The sequence below is a fragment of the Lipotes vexillifer genome, unplaced genomic scaffold (genome assembly GCF_000442215.2).
Source record: "Lipotes vexillifer unplaced genomic scaffold, Lipotes_vexillifer_v1.1 scaffold102, whole genome shotgun sequence".
Lineage (NCBI taxonomy): Eukaryota > Metazoa > Chordata > Mammalia > Artiodactyla > Lipotidae > Lipotes > Lipotes vexillifer.
This window is the reverse complement of record NW_006786541.1, coordinates 428,359-444,431: the sequence shown is the minus strand read 5'-3', so window position 1 is coordinate 444,431 and position 16,073 is coordinate 428,359. Positions and strand designations below refer to the sequence as shown.

At 44.5% G+C, this 16,073-nt stretch overlaps 1 protein-coding gene across 1 annotated transcript in view; it reads left to right on the top strand.

Annotated features, from left to right (window-relative positions):
- Positions 1 to 16,073, top strand: part of TLN2 (talin 2) — a 454,271-nt gene that overhangs the window by 335,909 nt on the left and 102,289 nt on the right. The window contains exons 28-32 of the mRNA XM_007458874.1: positions 106 to 208; positions 10,678 to 10,886; positions 11,781 to 11,900; positions 12,946 to 13,143; positions 14,244 to 14,383. Coding sequence (XP_007458936.1) covers positions 106 to 208; positions 10,678 to 10,886; positions 11,781 to 11,900; positions 12,946 to 13,143; positions 14,244 to 14,383 — 770 coding nt within the window. The remainder of the gene's footprint in view (positions 1 to 105; positions 209 to 10,677; positions 10,887 to 11,780; positions 11,901 to 12,945; positions 13,144 to 14,243; positions 14,384 to 16,073) is intronic.

The window sequence follows — 16,073 nt, the reverse complement described above, 5'->3', positions numbered from 1 at the left end:
GAAAGAGTTGAGGCCCAAAAGTTTGATCTGCATTATTTTGGGGCTATGACTTTAGTGGATGATTTGCCTCTTCTAAGCTGTCTTCCTCCTTGAATATTCTTACAGCTGGAAAAATGTGCTCAGGACCTGGGAAGTACGTCTAAAGCAGTGGGCTCCTCCATGGCGCAGCTCCTGACCTGTGCTGCTCAAGGCAATGAGCACTACACAGGTGAGACTCACACCCTTCGTGATGCCCTGAGGCCAGGTACAGACCACTGGGCTGGTGCGGGGAGTTTGTTGATTTGACAATGAACCTGACTTTTTTATTTCAGCAGTTCAACACACATTTTTCAAGCACTTTCAACATGCTTGTTACTGGGCTTGATGCTAAGCATACAAAGACTAATCAAATATGATTCCCCCAAACTATTTGAGTCACCCCTATTAGACTATAAGCAGATGGTAATTATAGACCTCTGCAACTGTGTGTGTCTCTTGAAATCCCACTAAAGGAGAAAAAGAAAAAGTCAAAGAAAATGAGAGAGAAGAAAACAAATAAGATCTCTATGAAGCTGTCGAAGATGGAAGGAGACAGATGAGTGGTAACTGAGAGACCCCAATAAATAAAAACCTAAAGTTGTCTAGGGGTAGGGAAGCCAACAAGAAGCAAGCTGATTGGTGCTGCAAAACTCTGGGAGGGTTTGAGCCCTGGAGACACCAGGTACCCCTGAACCAGGAGTACTGTATAAGGAACAGAATGTATAAGGAAAAATACCTGGTGATACAAAAAAAAAAAAAGAATGTTATCATAGTCGGAAGTCTGTTTCTATCTAAAATGGAGACAACAAGAAGGTTCAGTATTAGCCCATTACTTGAAAATGAGAACTACATCAGGACTTCCCTGGTGGCGCAGTGGTTAAGAATCTACCTGCCAGTACAGGGGACACAGGTTCGAGCCCTGGTCCAGGAAGATCCCACATGCCACGGAACAGCTAAGCCCATGTGCCACAACTACTGAGCCTGCGCTCTAGAGCCTGCGAGCCACAACTACTGAGCCTGCGCTCTAGAGCCTGCGAGCCACAACTACTGAGCCCACGAGCTGCAACTACTGAAGCCCGCATGCCTAGAGCCTGTGCTCTGTGACAAAGAGAAGCCACTGCATTGAGGAGCCCGCACACCACAACGAAGAGTAGCCCATGCTCACCGCAACTAGAGAAAAGCCCGCATGCAGCAACGAAGACCCAACACAGCCATAAATAAATAAATCCACCCACCCATCCATCCATCCATCCATCCATCAGAAGAAACCTTAAAGAACTGAGTGGCTCTATAAGTAGGAATCAGGTGAAGAGGAGATGGATTGTTGCTTTTGTTATATAGTAGTACGGGTTGAATATATATATATGTTTTTTTTTTTTTTTTTTTGAAATATACATTACTATTAAAGAATAATATACATCCAGAGGAGAGTGTAAGTCCTAAATGTATATCTTCATGAGTTATCCCAAATAGAATACACCTGAAAAAGCCCCACCAAGATCAAGTAATGAGCATTTTTTGGCATCCCAGGGGAATTGCTGGGTCATAGGCTGTGCGGCCACTCAGCTACGGTCCTTCCTGCGGTATCTGAAATTTCCACTTGCTCTACATCCTGGTCACCACATCTGCTTTGTCAGTATTAGCCATTCTGCTGAGTGTGTAGTAGAATCACATTATGGTTTTAGTTTGTGTGTCCCTGAGGAACAGTGCAGTCGAGGATATTTTCAGTTTATCAGCCATTTGGATACCTTCTTTTGTGAAGCATCTCTTCATGTCTTTTGCCCATTTTTTTATTATTATTATTATTTTTTTTTTTTTTTTAAAGAAGATTTTGGGGATAGGAGTTTATTAATTAATTTATTTATTTTTGCTGCTTTGGGTCTTCATTTCTGAGCAAGGGCTATCTCTAGTTGTGGCAAGTGGGGGCCACTCTTGCCCATTTTTTTAAAATGTGAGTTTTCTGCCTTTTCCTTATTTATTTGCAGGAGTTAGTTGTCACATATATATGTATTTCTTGTATCTTGTGGCTTAACCTTTTCACTGTTTTAAAGGTGTTTCTTGATAAACAAAACTTAAATTTTAATATAGTCCAATTTACACTTCTCCTTTATGGTTAGTGCTTTTTGTGTCCGATTTAAAAATTTTGCTTCTCCAAGTCATGAAGATATTCTCCTCTGTTATAGTCTAAAGGCTTTGTTGTTTTACTTCCATGTTTAGAGCTACCATCCACCTGGAATTGAGTTTTATATGTGGGCAAACAGGGTCCTAGTGTAGTTGTTTTTGCACCAGGGCATCCATCCATTTGACCCAGCACCACTTTCTGAAGCGACCCTCCTTTCCCCAGTGGTCTTGAGGGAAATTTCATTATAAATTAAGGGCATAAATGTGAGTCAGTTTCTGAACTTTTGCTTCTTTTTCATTGCTTTAATTGCCTGATCTTACCTTAGTACCATACTTTCCTAATCATTGCAGTTTTATACTAAGTGTTAATATCTGATACTGTGAGTCCTCTGACTTTGTTATTTTTCCTCCAGTTAGTGCTGACTTTCCTTGACCCTTTGTATTTCCACGTCTATTTTAGAATCAGCCTGTCAATTTGTACCCTCCCCCCAAAAAAAAAACCCTTTCACTTGTTTTTTTATTTGTTTGTTTTTTTGATTGGGGTTACCTGAATCTGGGGATAATTGAAATCTTTACATTACTGAGTCTTCTAATCTGTGAATGTGGTATATCTCTACATTTATTTAGATTTCCTTTCTCTCAATACTGTTTTGCAGTTTTTTGCATAGAAGTTTTTGTTTTCATTAGAGTGTGCGTCATAAATCTTGTCCCATCCTTTTACTTTCATTTTTTCTCTATGCTTATATTTAATGCATGTGTATGCATGCATACCTATGCGTATCATGTAGTTGTTCTTTCAGAGGGGGAGGAGTTGTTTGTTGGTGTGACAGTATTTTCCGTTCAATTGGAGTATTTGGTCTGTTTATATATAATGTAATTACTGATATATTGAGGTTTGTATTTGTCATCTTACTATTTCTTTTCTATATGTCCTACCTATCCTAGGCTCCTTTTTCTCTCCTTTCTTGCTTTCAGATTTATATGTGCTTTATAAAATCTATTTCTCTTCCCTTGATTAGTTTATTAGTTGTACATTCACTGCCTATTCTTTTTTTTTTTGGCGGTACGCGGGCCTCTCACTGCTGTGGCCTCTCCCGTCGCGGAGCACAGGCTCCGGACGCGCAGGCTCAGCGGCCATGGCTCACGGGCCCCGCCGCTCCGCGGCATGTGGGATCTTCCCAGACCGGGGCACGAGCCCAAGTCCCCTGCATCGGCAGGCGGACTCTCAACCACTGCGCCACCAGGGAAGCCCCTCACTACCTATTCTTGAACAATTTTTTTTTTTTTTTTTTTGGCGGTACGCGGGCCTCTCACTGCTGTGGCCTCTCCCGTCGCGGAGCACAGGCTCCGGACGCGCAGGCTCAGCGGCCATGGCTCACGGGCCCCGCCGCTCCGCGGCATGTGGGATCTTCCCAGACCGGGGCACGAGCCCAAGTCCCCTGCATCGGCAGGCGGACTCTCAACCACTGCGCCACCAGGGAAGCCCCTGAACAATTTTTTTAAAGTATAATATAAGTTAGTATGTTTACCTCTTCCGGGACAGTGCAAGAATCTTGGGACACTTAAACTTCATTTACCTTTCTTCCAACTCATTCATTGTTGTTGAGTGCTTTAATTCTACATATAGTTAACCTCCTCAGCACTGCCTCAAAGTTGTTTCATAGTCAGTATTGATTAAATGCTCCTCCATATTGACCTTTCCATTGCTGTTCATTCCTCTCTGCATCGCAATGTGCTTCCACCTGGGATTATTTCCTGTCTGCCTAAAGAACTCCCTGCATTAATTCCTTTAGTGTGAGTCTGCAGTGACCAATTCTTTCAGTTGTTGTTTGTTTAAAAATGCCTTTGTTTAGCCTTTATTTTTGGTAGATAATTTTACGTATTGTAAAATTTTAGGTTGGCAGTTATTTTCTTCCAGCATTTGAAGTTGTTATTCCGTTGTCAGCATTTGAAGATGTTATTCCGTTGTCTTCTGGCTTCCTTTATTTCTGTTGTGAAGTCAGCTGTCACTTTACTCTTCCACAGGTAACGTGGTTTTAGTTTTCCCCTCTACTACTCGTTTTTTGGATTTTCTCAGTCTTTGGTTTTCAAGCACGGTGCCTAGAGGAGTTTTGTTTTGTGTCGTTTTGCCTATTTATCCCACTTTGGGTTTTAGTACTCCTTAAAGATGGGATTTGCTGTCTTAGATCAGTTTTGGAAAACTCAGCCACTATATCTTCAAATGTTGCTTCTGTCCCATTTTTTTCTCTCTTCTTTGTACACTCCAGCTACCCCCTATGTTAGATATTTTCACTGTTTTGTGTGTCTCCTATGCTCTTTTCTATATTGGCCATAATTTTTCTTCTCCATGCTTTATTCTGTGTGGGTTTTTTTGGATTTATCTGCAGCTCGCTGTTCCTCCTACCTTCAAACTCTTCTATTGAGTTTTTAATTTTAAATGTCATATTTTTCAGTTTTATAATAACCTTTTGATGGCTTTCTTGTACTTTCCATTTCCCTGCTGAAATTCTCTGTCTTGTCATCTAATTTCTTCAACATAGTTTTTACATTTACTTAAAGTCCTGGTTCAATAACTCCAATGTCAGGATCACCTATGAGCGTCTTGTTATCTGTTTTGTTTTCTGGGTTTTTTTTTTCTCTTCTTGGTTTTCAACTATTGACCTTATCTCCTGATGTTTCTGATTTTTTTTAATTTAATGCTAATCATTGGTATTTACATTGTAAAAATAATTTGAGGCTCTAGATTGCGTTTTCTTCCGTACAGAGGATTAATCTTTTATTTTAGCAGGTGGTTAAAAAAGAAGGTCACCATTAATACGAGCGGAACCGAACTGATTGGATATTGCAAAGTCCATTTCCAGTTTACCTCGTAGGGTGTAGCCCTTTGTGCCTCCTGTCTAAACATCTGTGATGCTTATGAGGGCCATTCTGATTGCTGACCTCAGAACTATGCTTCTTTTATCTTCCCATCCCCATGCGACTGCAGAAAGTTTTGCTCAGCCTCTCAGTTTCTGGGCAACAGTTTACAAATTAGAAAATGCCTTCGGGGGTGGGGGGCAAGCAGTGTTGTACTCACTTCTCTGTACTTTCTTTCTCTTCCAAGGTCTTGGCTTTTGTTACCTTGGTTCCTTGGTATCTCTCCAGTGCCTTCAAACAGATGTTTTGTCTATATTTTTCCAGAGTTTCTAGTTGTTTCTCTGAGGGGGAGGGTCTATCTGCAATAAGTTATTCTTTCCATCACTCTAAGGAAAATCCTCTTTGGTTCTTCAAAAACTGTGTATATTTATTACTTTGAAAATAAGAGCATAATAGGAGCACAAAAAGAGTTATCACGGCATAGTGTAATATAGTACCTGCAACAGTAAGAATGTACAATTCTGTCCTCATGAGAGGGTGAGGGAACGTTCCACAGCAGAATTGACACCTGATCGGGGTTTGAAGGATTATTACGACTCACTTAGCATTCAAGGAGAAAGAAAAGTGTATGTAAATTCTTAAAAGCTTAGGGCATATGAGAGATGTAGTTTCAAGAACTACACATTCCTGAAATCTTGCCAGAGTTTGTGTAGATGATGAAATAGATTCTTAGTGAAGGAAAGACTGCTTTACAAGTTGCGTCATCCAATACTGATAACATCCAGGATGACAGACTGTCTAGTTGATGTCTGAAGTATCCCCATTTCATTTTGGCAGGCGCCAGCTAGGTGGTGGCGGACTTGGGAACAGCATATGTGAAGTCCCAAAGGCAGGAGAAGGCTGATGAAATGAAGTGAGAGGATCCAAGTAAAAGGCAAGGGGGTAGGGAGTAAGAAGATAAAGCTGGGAAGGTCAGCTGGGGTCAGATCGTAAAAGGCCTCATAAGCCAATTTAAATAACTTGAAATTGAAGCTCGGCGCATGTGAAAATACTGAAGAATTTGCATCTGTGGACACAGTCTCCATTGCCCTTAATGCACTTTGCCCTTCTTTTCATGCGCTGATAAATTGGAGGGAAGCAAAGTTGGAGGCAGGGAGGCCAGTGAGAAGGCTGTTGCATTCATCCAGATAAGAGTTGTTAGTGGACATGAAGGATGGATTAAAGAAAAAGAGACCTCACGGTTGTTGGTGATGGATTAGAAGTTGGTAGGAATGGGAATAGGGAAAGCAACACGGACAGCTCTAAGTTTAGCCTGATAGCTGAACGAAGAGTTGTATGAATCACTGTGATGGAGACACAGGGTCATTGGCAGGCATGTTGAGGGCTGGAGTTTAGGGATGCCAGGTTCAACTTTATTATTATTATTGGGGGGGGGGGGGCTGCCCTGGGTCTTTGTTGCAGCACACGTGCTTTTCGTTGCAGCACGTGCGCTCGGTCATTGCAACTCATGGGCTTAGTTGCCCCACAGCATGCGGGTCTTAGTTCCCTGACCAGGGATCGAACCCACATCCCGTGCATTGGAAGGCAGATTCTTAACCACTGGACCACCAGGGAAGTCCCAGGTTCAACTTTAAATGGATTCAATTTGAATTCCCTGCAGGAGATCCACAGAGAGGTGCCCATTAGGCAGCTGGATATTTACCTCTGGAGCTCAGTAGAGAAGTCTGGGCTGGAGATAAATATTTCTAAACGTTTAATAAAATGATAATGATTGAAACCATGGGGGTAGCTAAGTTTGCATAAGGGAGAGTGGTAGAGTGAGAACAAGTTTATCAGATATAACCCTGTGGAACCCAAGTATTTCAGGAGAAGGCTGAGCCTTAGAAATCCTCGAAAGAAACGAGAACATGCAGCCTTGGAGAGACCATGGAAACCAGGAGAGTGGGATGTCTCTTGACTCACAGAGATAATCGCTGCCTGGAAGGACACTGCAGAGAGGGACTTAAGAAGCATCCCCTGGCTTAAGGAAAAGCAAGGTCACTGCTCTCCCTGTTGAAGGCAATTACAGGAGAGTTGAAGAATGGATGGGAAGCAGGGAGAGAGCACGAGTGTGGACAGCTTCTCCCTGGGTGTCAGTTCCCTCGTCCATACCTAAGATGTGTGGGATACTCAGAAGTTAACACATGAGCTGCCACTGGACTAGGTTCTAATGCAGATGTGGTTTTATTTGGCCAGTACAGTGTTCAAAATGCATTTCTTCTCGGCTGAGTACAGTTACATAGACAGAACCCTTTCCAGATCCTTTGGGACAGATGAAAAAATCTTGCATACTTGGTTTTTACCTTGTGAGCTTGATACGTGGTCTGATGCTGTCTACACACAATCTACGTGAATTCTGATCAGGAGTAATTACTATTACAAAGAATTCCCCTGTATTTCATATGACTAATGTGTCTCCTTAAGACTGTTGCTGAATATAATTTGAGATCTAGACGGCAGGAATACTGTGAACCTCACCTGTGTCTTCCAAGGATTGTGGTTATTGAAGCAGGGAGTCTGCTTCAGTGTTTCCCACTGGCAGTTCTGGGGTGTGTTGCACCCTTGACTACAGGAACAGTTTTGTGGGGGAGGGTGGTGATTGCTCTGAGATATGACTCTGATGATTCTCATCATTACCATTGAGAATATTGCTGTGAGTTCAGCCACGTACAGCCTTGGATGTTCATTTGCTCCCTGGCATCTGGTGGCCTTGTTTCATCCTTTTGTTGGTGTGGCTTCCACTTTGTGGGAAACCTAATCCCTCCAAAGAGGATTCTTGATGTGCCTTGAGATTTCATAGTGAGTCCTCAGCAGAAAACACGTGGGGTGGATATACCCCGGCTTTTGGAATTCCACTCTTCTGGATTCTGCCTTTTGGAAAAATTGTCTGAGTCTATAAAAGGCTTTTCAGTAAATAACTTTTTCATGAACATGACTTTTCTAATTGCGTATGATAAATGTTTTATTCTCCCAAAATAATACAGCTCAAATAGAAATAGATTCAAGAGTCCACGTGGTAACGAGGAAGGCAAGAGGAGAGGTCTAGAAATCACAGCCTAGAATTTTCAATGGTCACAGCTGTGATCTCAGCCTCTCCTATAACCTGTGGGAAACTGAGACCCAGAGGGAAAAGGTGGCAGCAGTTTAGTCCACACAGCTTGTCAGCGAGGTCTTAACCACACCTGGTGGGTGCCCTTCTGAGCAAGGATGTCCTTCCACCTTGTGCCAGAAGCTTTAGGATAATATGAATCGGGAGATTAGGTTTGACATAAACACACTACCATGTATAAAATAGATAGCTAGTGGGAACCTGATGTATAGCACAGGGAGCTCAGTTCAGTGCTATGTGATGACCTAGATGGGTGCGATACAGGGGGTGGGGGGAGGTCCAAGAGGGAGGGGATATAGATGATTCACTTTGCGGTACAGCAGAAACTAACGCAACATTGTAAAGCAATTATACTCCAGTAAAAAACAAACAATAAAACCCTCCTTGATGTCTCCAAAAAAAAAAAAAAAAATGCAGTGACTCTTCTCTTTGGCTTTTTTCTCTCCTTCACCTTGGCTTTACTTATCTTTATGCTTTCTCCTCTGCCATATAAAACACTTTGTTTAAAATGTGTTCATTCCACATGCTGCGCTCGGAAGTGCCATGTGATAAATGGTAGATTGGCAGCTTTGTAATTTGCCTTGATTAGATTGTAGAGTTATGTCCCAGTTATGTGACTTCCTAAATATTTACAGATGAGCCAGTCTGCAACCTTGGGAAGTTGTTTTATGGATCCCCAGGGCCTTTTGTGTTCTTTCTTGTATTTCGGTGCCTCATCCCTAGTAAAGAGAGGACCACCTGCTGCGTCTGTGCCCACTCGGCTGAAGCAGTGGCGGTAAAGACCACGCTCCAGGGTGCCTAGAGACCATCCAGCCCAAGGCTTTAGATATAGTCACCTCAAAGTGTAGTGAGAGAGCAAGTCATCTGTGAATTTTTCTTGCGGATGTTGTATGTTCTAACAAGTATCCCTTGTAGTTCTCTATCCCAGAGAACACTGTGCAGAGTCTGACCCCGAAGTTAAGAAACTAACCTCAGATCTAAAGGTGTGTCCATGGACAAGATGCTTCTCAGTGCTGGGCCTCATCTGAAATGGTTCGATGAGATGAGCTTTGAGGCTGGCTATTCCGCAGTTCCCCAGGTTCTAGGAGCCTTTTGTTACGTGCCTTGGCATTTCCAGTCTCCTTCCTTTTCTTGGGTGCGCCAAGCACTAGGTACCATGTAGGAAGGCGCCTCTTCTTTCTATGGGAGGTGGCGCTGTAGTTTTTTAAGGACTAGTTTATATGCATAGTTTATCTCCGAACCCCATCATCTTTAGAAGTGAATTTAAAGATGAGCAGGCACTTTGCAAAAGAGTAAGTCCAAACAGCCACTGAGTGTATGAAAAAGTGCTCAACATCGTTGCTCACTAGGGATATAAGAATTAAACCTCAGTGAGGGACTTCCCTGGCGGCCCCAGCGGTTACGACTCCACGCTTCCACTACAGGGGGCATGGTTTTAATCCCTGGTCGGGGAACTAAGATTCCCGCGTGCTATACGCCCACCAGAACTGGATAAAATAAAAAATCTAACACTAGTAAGTGTGGGCCAGGATGAAGAGCAACTGTAACTCTCACATAGTGCTGGCGGAGTGTATAATGGCAAAACCATTCGGAAAAAGTGTGGTAGTATCCTCCAAAGCCAAATATACACTTACTCTATGACCCAGCAATTCAGCTCCTAGATTGAAATCCAAGAGAATCAATTCCATATGTCTACCTAAACACAGGGATGAGAACTTTTCCTGTAGCTTTATTCATAATAGTCCACACAGGAAACAATCCCCAAACGTCCAGCAACAAAAGAATGGGATAAGCAGATGTTGCTCTGTTCCTATGATGGAATACGACACAGCAAGAAAAAGCAGTGTACTGCTCTGTGTAACAGCATGGGTGAATCTCACAGCATTATGGTCAGAGAAAGAAACCAGACACAAAAGAATACGTACAGTGTGGTTCCATCAACACGTAGTTTAAGAACAGGTAAAACTAGTCTAAGGTGATAAAAGCTAGAATAGGGATTACTTCCAGTGTGAGAGGATATTGACTGGGAAAGGGCACAGGTGATGGAAATGTCCCGTCTCCATATGGATGGCAGATACGTGGGTGTGCACACTGGTACAGATTCAGTGAGCTGCCCAGGGAGACTCTTTGTTGCATGTAAGTTATGCCCCAATAAAAATGACTGGAAAGAAAAGTGAATTTGCATGATTCATCTGTGAGTTTGATACTATGCACTTGGTATTTTAGGTCTAGGGACAGGTGGGGTAGTGGGAGTGACAGGAACCAGAGGGAAATGGTGTTTAGCGTGGCATTTGTGGTAACATCCCTCTTGGAGCAGCCCAGAGCCAATGGCTTGAGCTCCTTCTTTGAGAAGGACATCAATTCAAATTTTATAAAAAGCAATTTGGAGCCCACCTGTGCCAGGCACTGTCCAAGGATTCTCTCCTTTCTTGAAGGCTCTAGTCTAGAGGCTTACTCGCAAGTAAAAGTATAACTTTTGGATGGAATCTAATAGAAAGTCTGGCGGGCTCTTTTTTTTTTTTTTAAATCCCCAGGGGTGGCTGCTCGAGAGACGGCCCAAGCTCTGAAAACGCTGGCCCAGGCTGCCCGGGGGGTGGCTGCATCTACGAGTGACCCCGCGGCTGTGCATGCCATGTTAGATTCCGCCCGGGATGTGATGGAGGGCTCGGCCATGCTCATCCAAGAAGCCAAGCAGGCCCTGATCGCACCTGGAGATGCAGAGAGTCAGCAGAGACTAGCCCAGGTAAGGCCCAGAACTGGCAATCAAGGTCATCACTGAGGTAGACGCATTGACAGGCTGTTGCCCGGCGTGAGCAGTTTTGGAAGCCTTGCGTGGTAGCCCCCGTAATGTGAGACGTGCTTAATTCAGTCAACAGAGAGTATGGGGGGCTTTGTTGAGACCTGCCGTTAGAACGTGAAGGACCCGGACACAGCATGTCTGTTTTAGGCCTGTGTGTGCTTACGTATATCACTCTTCCTAGCCTGGGAGGTGAGGTAGATATGCTTGGCTTAGCTACTCGGTGCTTTAAACTCTCTCTAGTGCCTCTTCAGATGATTCTTACCAGAGAGCGTAGACAAGGAGCCTCACACATCCTTAAAAGGCAGCATGTGGGCAACTCCAAGTTGGTCTGGAAGTGCTCAGAACATTCCGCCTGCCCTTGGGCAGGGCGAGGTGTGGGATGATGGCACCAGAGGGTCGCTGAGCGTAAATCCATGCCAGGGCGGGCTAACTGTGATCCAAAGGACTCAGGGCCTCCTTCCACCTCAGGACCTCTACAGGGCTCTCTAGAAGGCAGCTGTTTCTCTTCCTCTTGGTGTTGGATATCTTTGTTTCAGAACCTGACAGAATGTTTGAGAGTTATATTTGAGCCACAGTCAGGACTTGGCCTGGCCTTGGGAGCAGGTAGGATGTGCCGTATCGCTGTGTCAGACCCCTGTGCTAAGACAGGATGTTAACCCCAGTGAGAGGCCTAGATGAGGAGATTTAACGGTAAACAGCGTGAGGTAGACGCTGGCAGATCAGTTCCCCATCTCTCTTAGCTCTGCATGGTGTCACTGCTCACTCCCAACACCTGTGCAAGAATGTTTGCGCTGAAACCTGCTTTCTGATGGGGCTTTTCTCCCTCTGTGTATTCAGGTGGCCAAAGCCGTCTCTCACTCCCTGAATAACTGCGTGAATTGCCTCCCCGGGCAGAAGGATGTGGACGTGGCCTTGAAGAGCATCGGGGAGTCGAGCAAGAAGCTGCTAGTGGACTCGGTGAGAGATTTTGTCTCGGGCAGGGGCGCCTGGGGGACTGGGCTCACCTTAGGTGTGGGTGGAGTCTCCTCCCCTCTAGGGGACCTCTGAGCAGCTAGCCTTTCCCTTAGGAGTCCTGTTTTTCCTGCCGATTTGCCTTTTCCTTGTTTTGCTTTCTGATCAGCCGAGTTCCCAGGTAGAGCTTCTAAAGTTTATTCTTTCTTTGAGCCCATGTTGCTGTTTGCTCTCAGGTCACCCCAGTAAGACAGGAATGGGGGGAGGGAGTATATGATCATCTAACTTCTTATCAGGACATCTCAGGCAGTGACAATCAGGCGATAAAGGGATACAAGTGTCCAGAACTCACTGAGAGAGTGAGCAGTCTGTGGAATTTCACTCTGGGGCCTGGTCCCATCCCTGTCTTGTGAGTCCCCTTTGCGGGTACTTGGCCTTGTTCATCTTTGGTTCTTCTCTGCCTGATGCCTGGCATATACCAGGTATGCAAGCAATGGGTGCGGTGTGACTAATATCTAGCTTAACTCTCTGGAACTTTTCACAAACAGTTACAGTTCTGCTAGTGGCACTTCTGTGGAAAAGCTATTCAGTATATTGTTAGCAAAGACCAACTGATGAATAAAATTGATAGCTGTTAGTTTAGAAGAATAGGATTTAAAGTTTCATAGCATCTGCCTTTTAGTTCCAGAAAGCTAAACCTTTGAGAGTTTCCATCTGAGAAACCCAAGATAGAGTGCTGGTTCAGAGAGTGGATCCCAAGTCAGACTGCCCAGCTGTGAATCCTGGCTCTGCCACTTAGGAGACCAGAAGCCTGAGGAAAGCTGTCCTTATCATCTTTAGATCCACTATGTCTAGCACTGAATAGGTGTTCAAGGGAATGTACATATTTTGAAGGTCAACCTTAACAAGGGCTCAGATCACACAGAGCCTTTTAGTCTAGATGACTCACAACTACATCCCAGGAGAGTCTGTCTTCCCTCTGCAACATACTACCTTTGTTTCTCCTACGCAAAGTAGAACTTCTCCTGCAACGTGCCTTCTCTTGCCATAGTTACCTCCGAGCACGAAGCCTTTCCAGGAAGCCCAGAGTGAACTGAACCAAGCAGCGGCCGATCTGAACCAGTCTGCAGGGGAGGTGGTCCATGCCACTCGGGGCCAGAGCGGAGAGCTGGCTGCAGCCTCCGGGAAGTTCAGTGATGATTTCGATGAATTCCTCGATGCCGGCATTGAGATGGCGGGCCAGGCTCAGGTGAGGCTGGTGTGGCTGAGTGGAGTTGACCCTTGCCCCTCTCGACTCTGGTGGACCGTCGGCCCCTGAGGCCAAGTGGCAAATAGGAGCGGGGAAGCTGTGGGCAGCCCACACCTTTACACTGTCTTTGCTGCTCAGAGAGCTCCATGAGCTCACAGGAATGGCATTCCCAAAGATACTATTAGCTTATGTGTGAAGTTCTTCCTGGAAATGACATAACTTTTCCCACAATCCTCCAACAGAACTCAACATTTTATTTATGCTTTTTGGAGGAAGGGCAGCTCTGCATCCTATACTTCAAATGTGGTATAATACTGTAAAAACTCATGTATTTGAAGTTCGGGGAGTCCACTTGAAAAGGCTGTGTCTGATCCTGAGTGTCAAGTGATTCAAACTTACCTCCTTCAGATGAACACATAAACCCCTTGTTTAGAACAAGGGAGGATGACTGGTCTGGTGTCAGCTTATGGAGCTGGTTTTTTTTTTTTTTTTTTTTTTTTTTTTTTTTTTTTTTTTTTTTTTTTTTTTTTTTTTTTTTTTTTTTTTTGCGAGCTCCTGTGAACTCCCTAAAAGTGGTACCCAGGGTGTTTTTTACTCTGTTATCTACAAAGGGTTGTTTCTCGGATGGCAGGCCAGGTAAGAAATGTATCCTTTCCAGAGTCGGGAGCTTCTGAGATGCAGTCAGCTCTAAATGTCCAGACAGTGACTGTAGTTTGTGCCAGGCTGAGATGGACAAGCCCCTTGATAACTCCAGCATTGTTGAGCAAGATGCTGGAGTTGTGGCCCTGTCTGTGTGCTCTCTCGCTCGCTCTCTCCCTCCCGCCCCCATTAATGCCCACACTTGTGAGACAGCACAGCTCTCGGCTGACCCACTTGGGCTGGATTTCTGTCCTGTTGTGTGCATCTTGGTCCGGATATCTGTTTGGGGAACGGTAGACACTGGGCAGAGACTTGACAAGTTAGGCATCTGCAGACTAATTGAACTTAATGCAACCTAGACAGATAACCTCCTTCCGTTTCAAGGTGCTGCTCCTAGCTCTGAATGCTGCCTAGGAGAAATGGACAGCCCCTAATTACTCTGGCTCCTTTTGACCTTCCAGACGAAAGAAGACCAGATCCAAGTGATAGGGAACCTCAAGAACATCTCGATGGCATCCAGCAAGCTGCTGTTAGCTGCCAAGTCTCTCTCTGTAGACCCAGGAGCACCCAATGCAAAAAATCTCCTGGCCGCAGCTGCAAGGTAAGAGTGGAACAAAATGGGCGTTCATGTGTGGTTAAATAACGGCAGTGTTTGCAAGATCCACCTGACATCCTGCCGCTTTGCTGAGCGAAGACGTAGTGCTGCCCTTTTGTTATCAGAGTTGGAGGCGAGAGTGACAGAGATGCTGGTGTCTTATTAAACGGGCTCATTTGCATGCGCTTTCTCCCCTAAAGATGCCTTCTGTCTCCTGTTAAAGCCTTTTCAGGAGGACTTGCTTAGTCTTAAAGCCCCGACTGATGTATAAACGTAGTGGCTCAGATCTTTTTTGAAAGTAGTATTACTATCTTTCAGATTATGGAAGTAATATAAGTTCATTAAAAAGAAACCAGAAGATGCTGAAGAGTACAAAAAACCCGACACTCAACTAGCCATTCTTGAGTCTTACTATGTGCCTGGCACCAATGTTAATTAGATGGATTTAAACATGTTCACTTTGTCACGTGCAGAAGGGCTCTAGCTCAGAATGAATGGGGTGGTGGGGAGGAGTAAATTGTTTTGGGAAATATTTTAAAACATGAATCTGAACTTGGGGTAAGGTCAGCGTTCTTCTTTCCTGTTGTTTTCCCCTGAGGAACTGGGTCATACAAGACAATTTCTGCTCCAGGGCCACTCTGGCCGTTTAGTTCAATAACTAGTGATGGAGTGCTGGTAGTTGGAGAAACTGCAGTGACAGCCCAGGAAAATTTTATATTGGCAATCCCACATTCATATTCCTGAACCGAGAGGGTAGGGTATTTTATTTTCCTGTGGCAGTGTAGGCCTGTTTTCGTAGCATTTCTTGATATCACTTTATATGTAGGAAAACTAACAGCAGTGAGAGATTAAATGCAGGACAATTAGGGCACAGCATAATTGGAAACATTTTCCAAATGTGCAGGTTAGTGATTTTTAAAAATAAAACGCATGGCTTGAATTCTACTTCATTTTTTTTTTTTTTTTTTTTTTTTTTTGGCGGTACGCAGGCCTCTCACTGTTGTGGCCTCTCCCGCTGCGGAGCACAGGCTCCGGACGCGCAGGCTCAGCGGCCATGGCTCACGGGCCCAGCTGCTCTGCAGCATGTGGGATCTTCCCGGACCGGGGCACGAACCCGTGTCCCCTGCATCGGCAGGCGGGCTCTCAACCACTGCGCCACCAGGGAAGCCCCCTCTCCTGGCTTTTTTTAAGTTGTTAGAATCAGGAGACCTGAATTCTAGTATAAGCTTTAGTGCTTGACTAGGTTACCTTGGTCAGGTCACTCAACCTGTCTAAACTTTCCCATTTGCCAAATAGGGATGTGTACAGACTACATTGTCCTTGAGCTCAGTTCAGTTCTCGATATATAAGGTAGCATGGTACCAGTGGTTAAAACATGTCTCTGGTCTCCTCTTTGCTTGTAGTGTTATTTTATTTTACTTTTATGAGGGGGTTAGGTAATTTCAGAGCAGTTGCCTTCAAAACCTTTGAGTTTCTCCATTTATTCCTAGATACATACTTGACCTTCAAACGATAGCTAGAGCCACTAGGTGATGGGAAAAATATCCTCACATCTCCCCACCTCCATCTTATGCTTTGTTTGTGATGTTCCATTAGGTGAGTGCCCTCCTGGGGTCGTGGTGGAGATGAAGAGGGACAGTGCTATCTTCTCTGTTGTGCAGCTGTTTCTGATCTAAAACCCTCTTAATCACTCTTT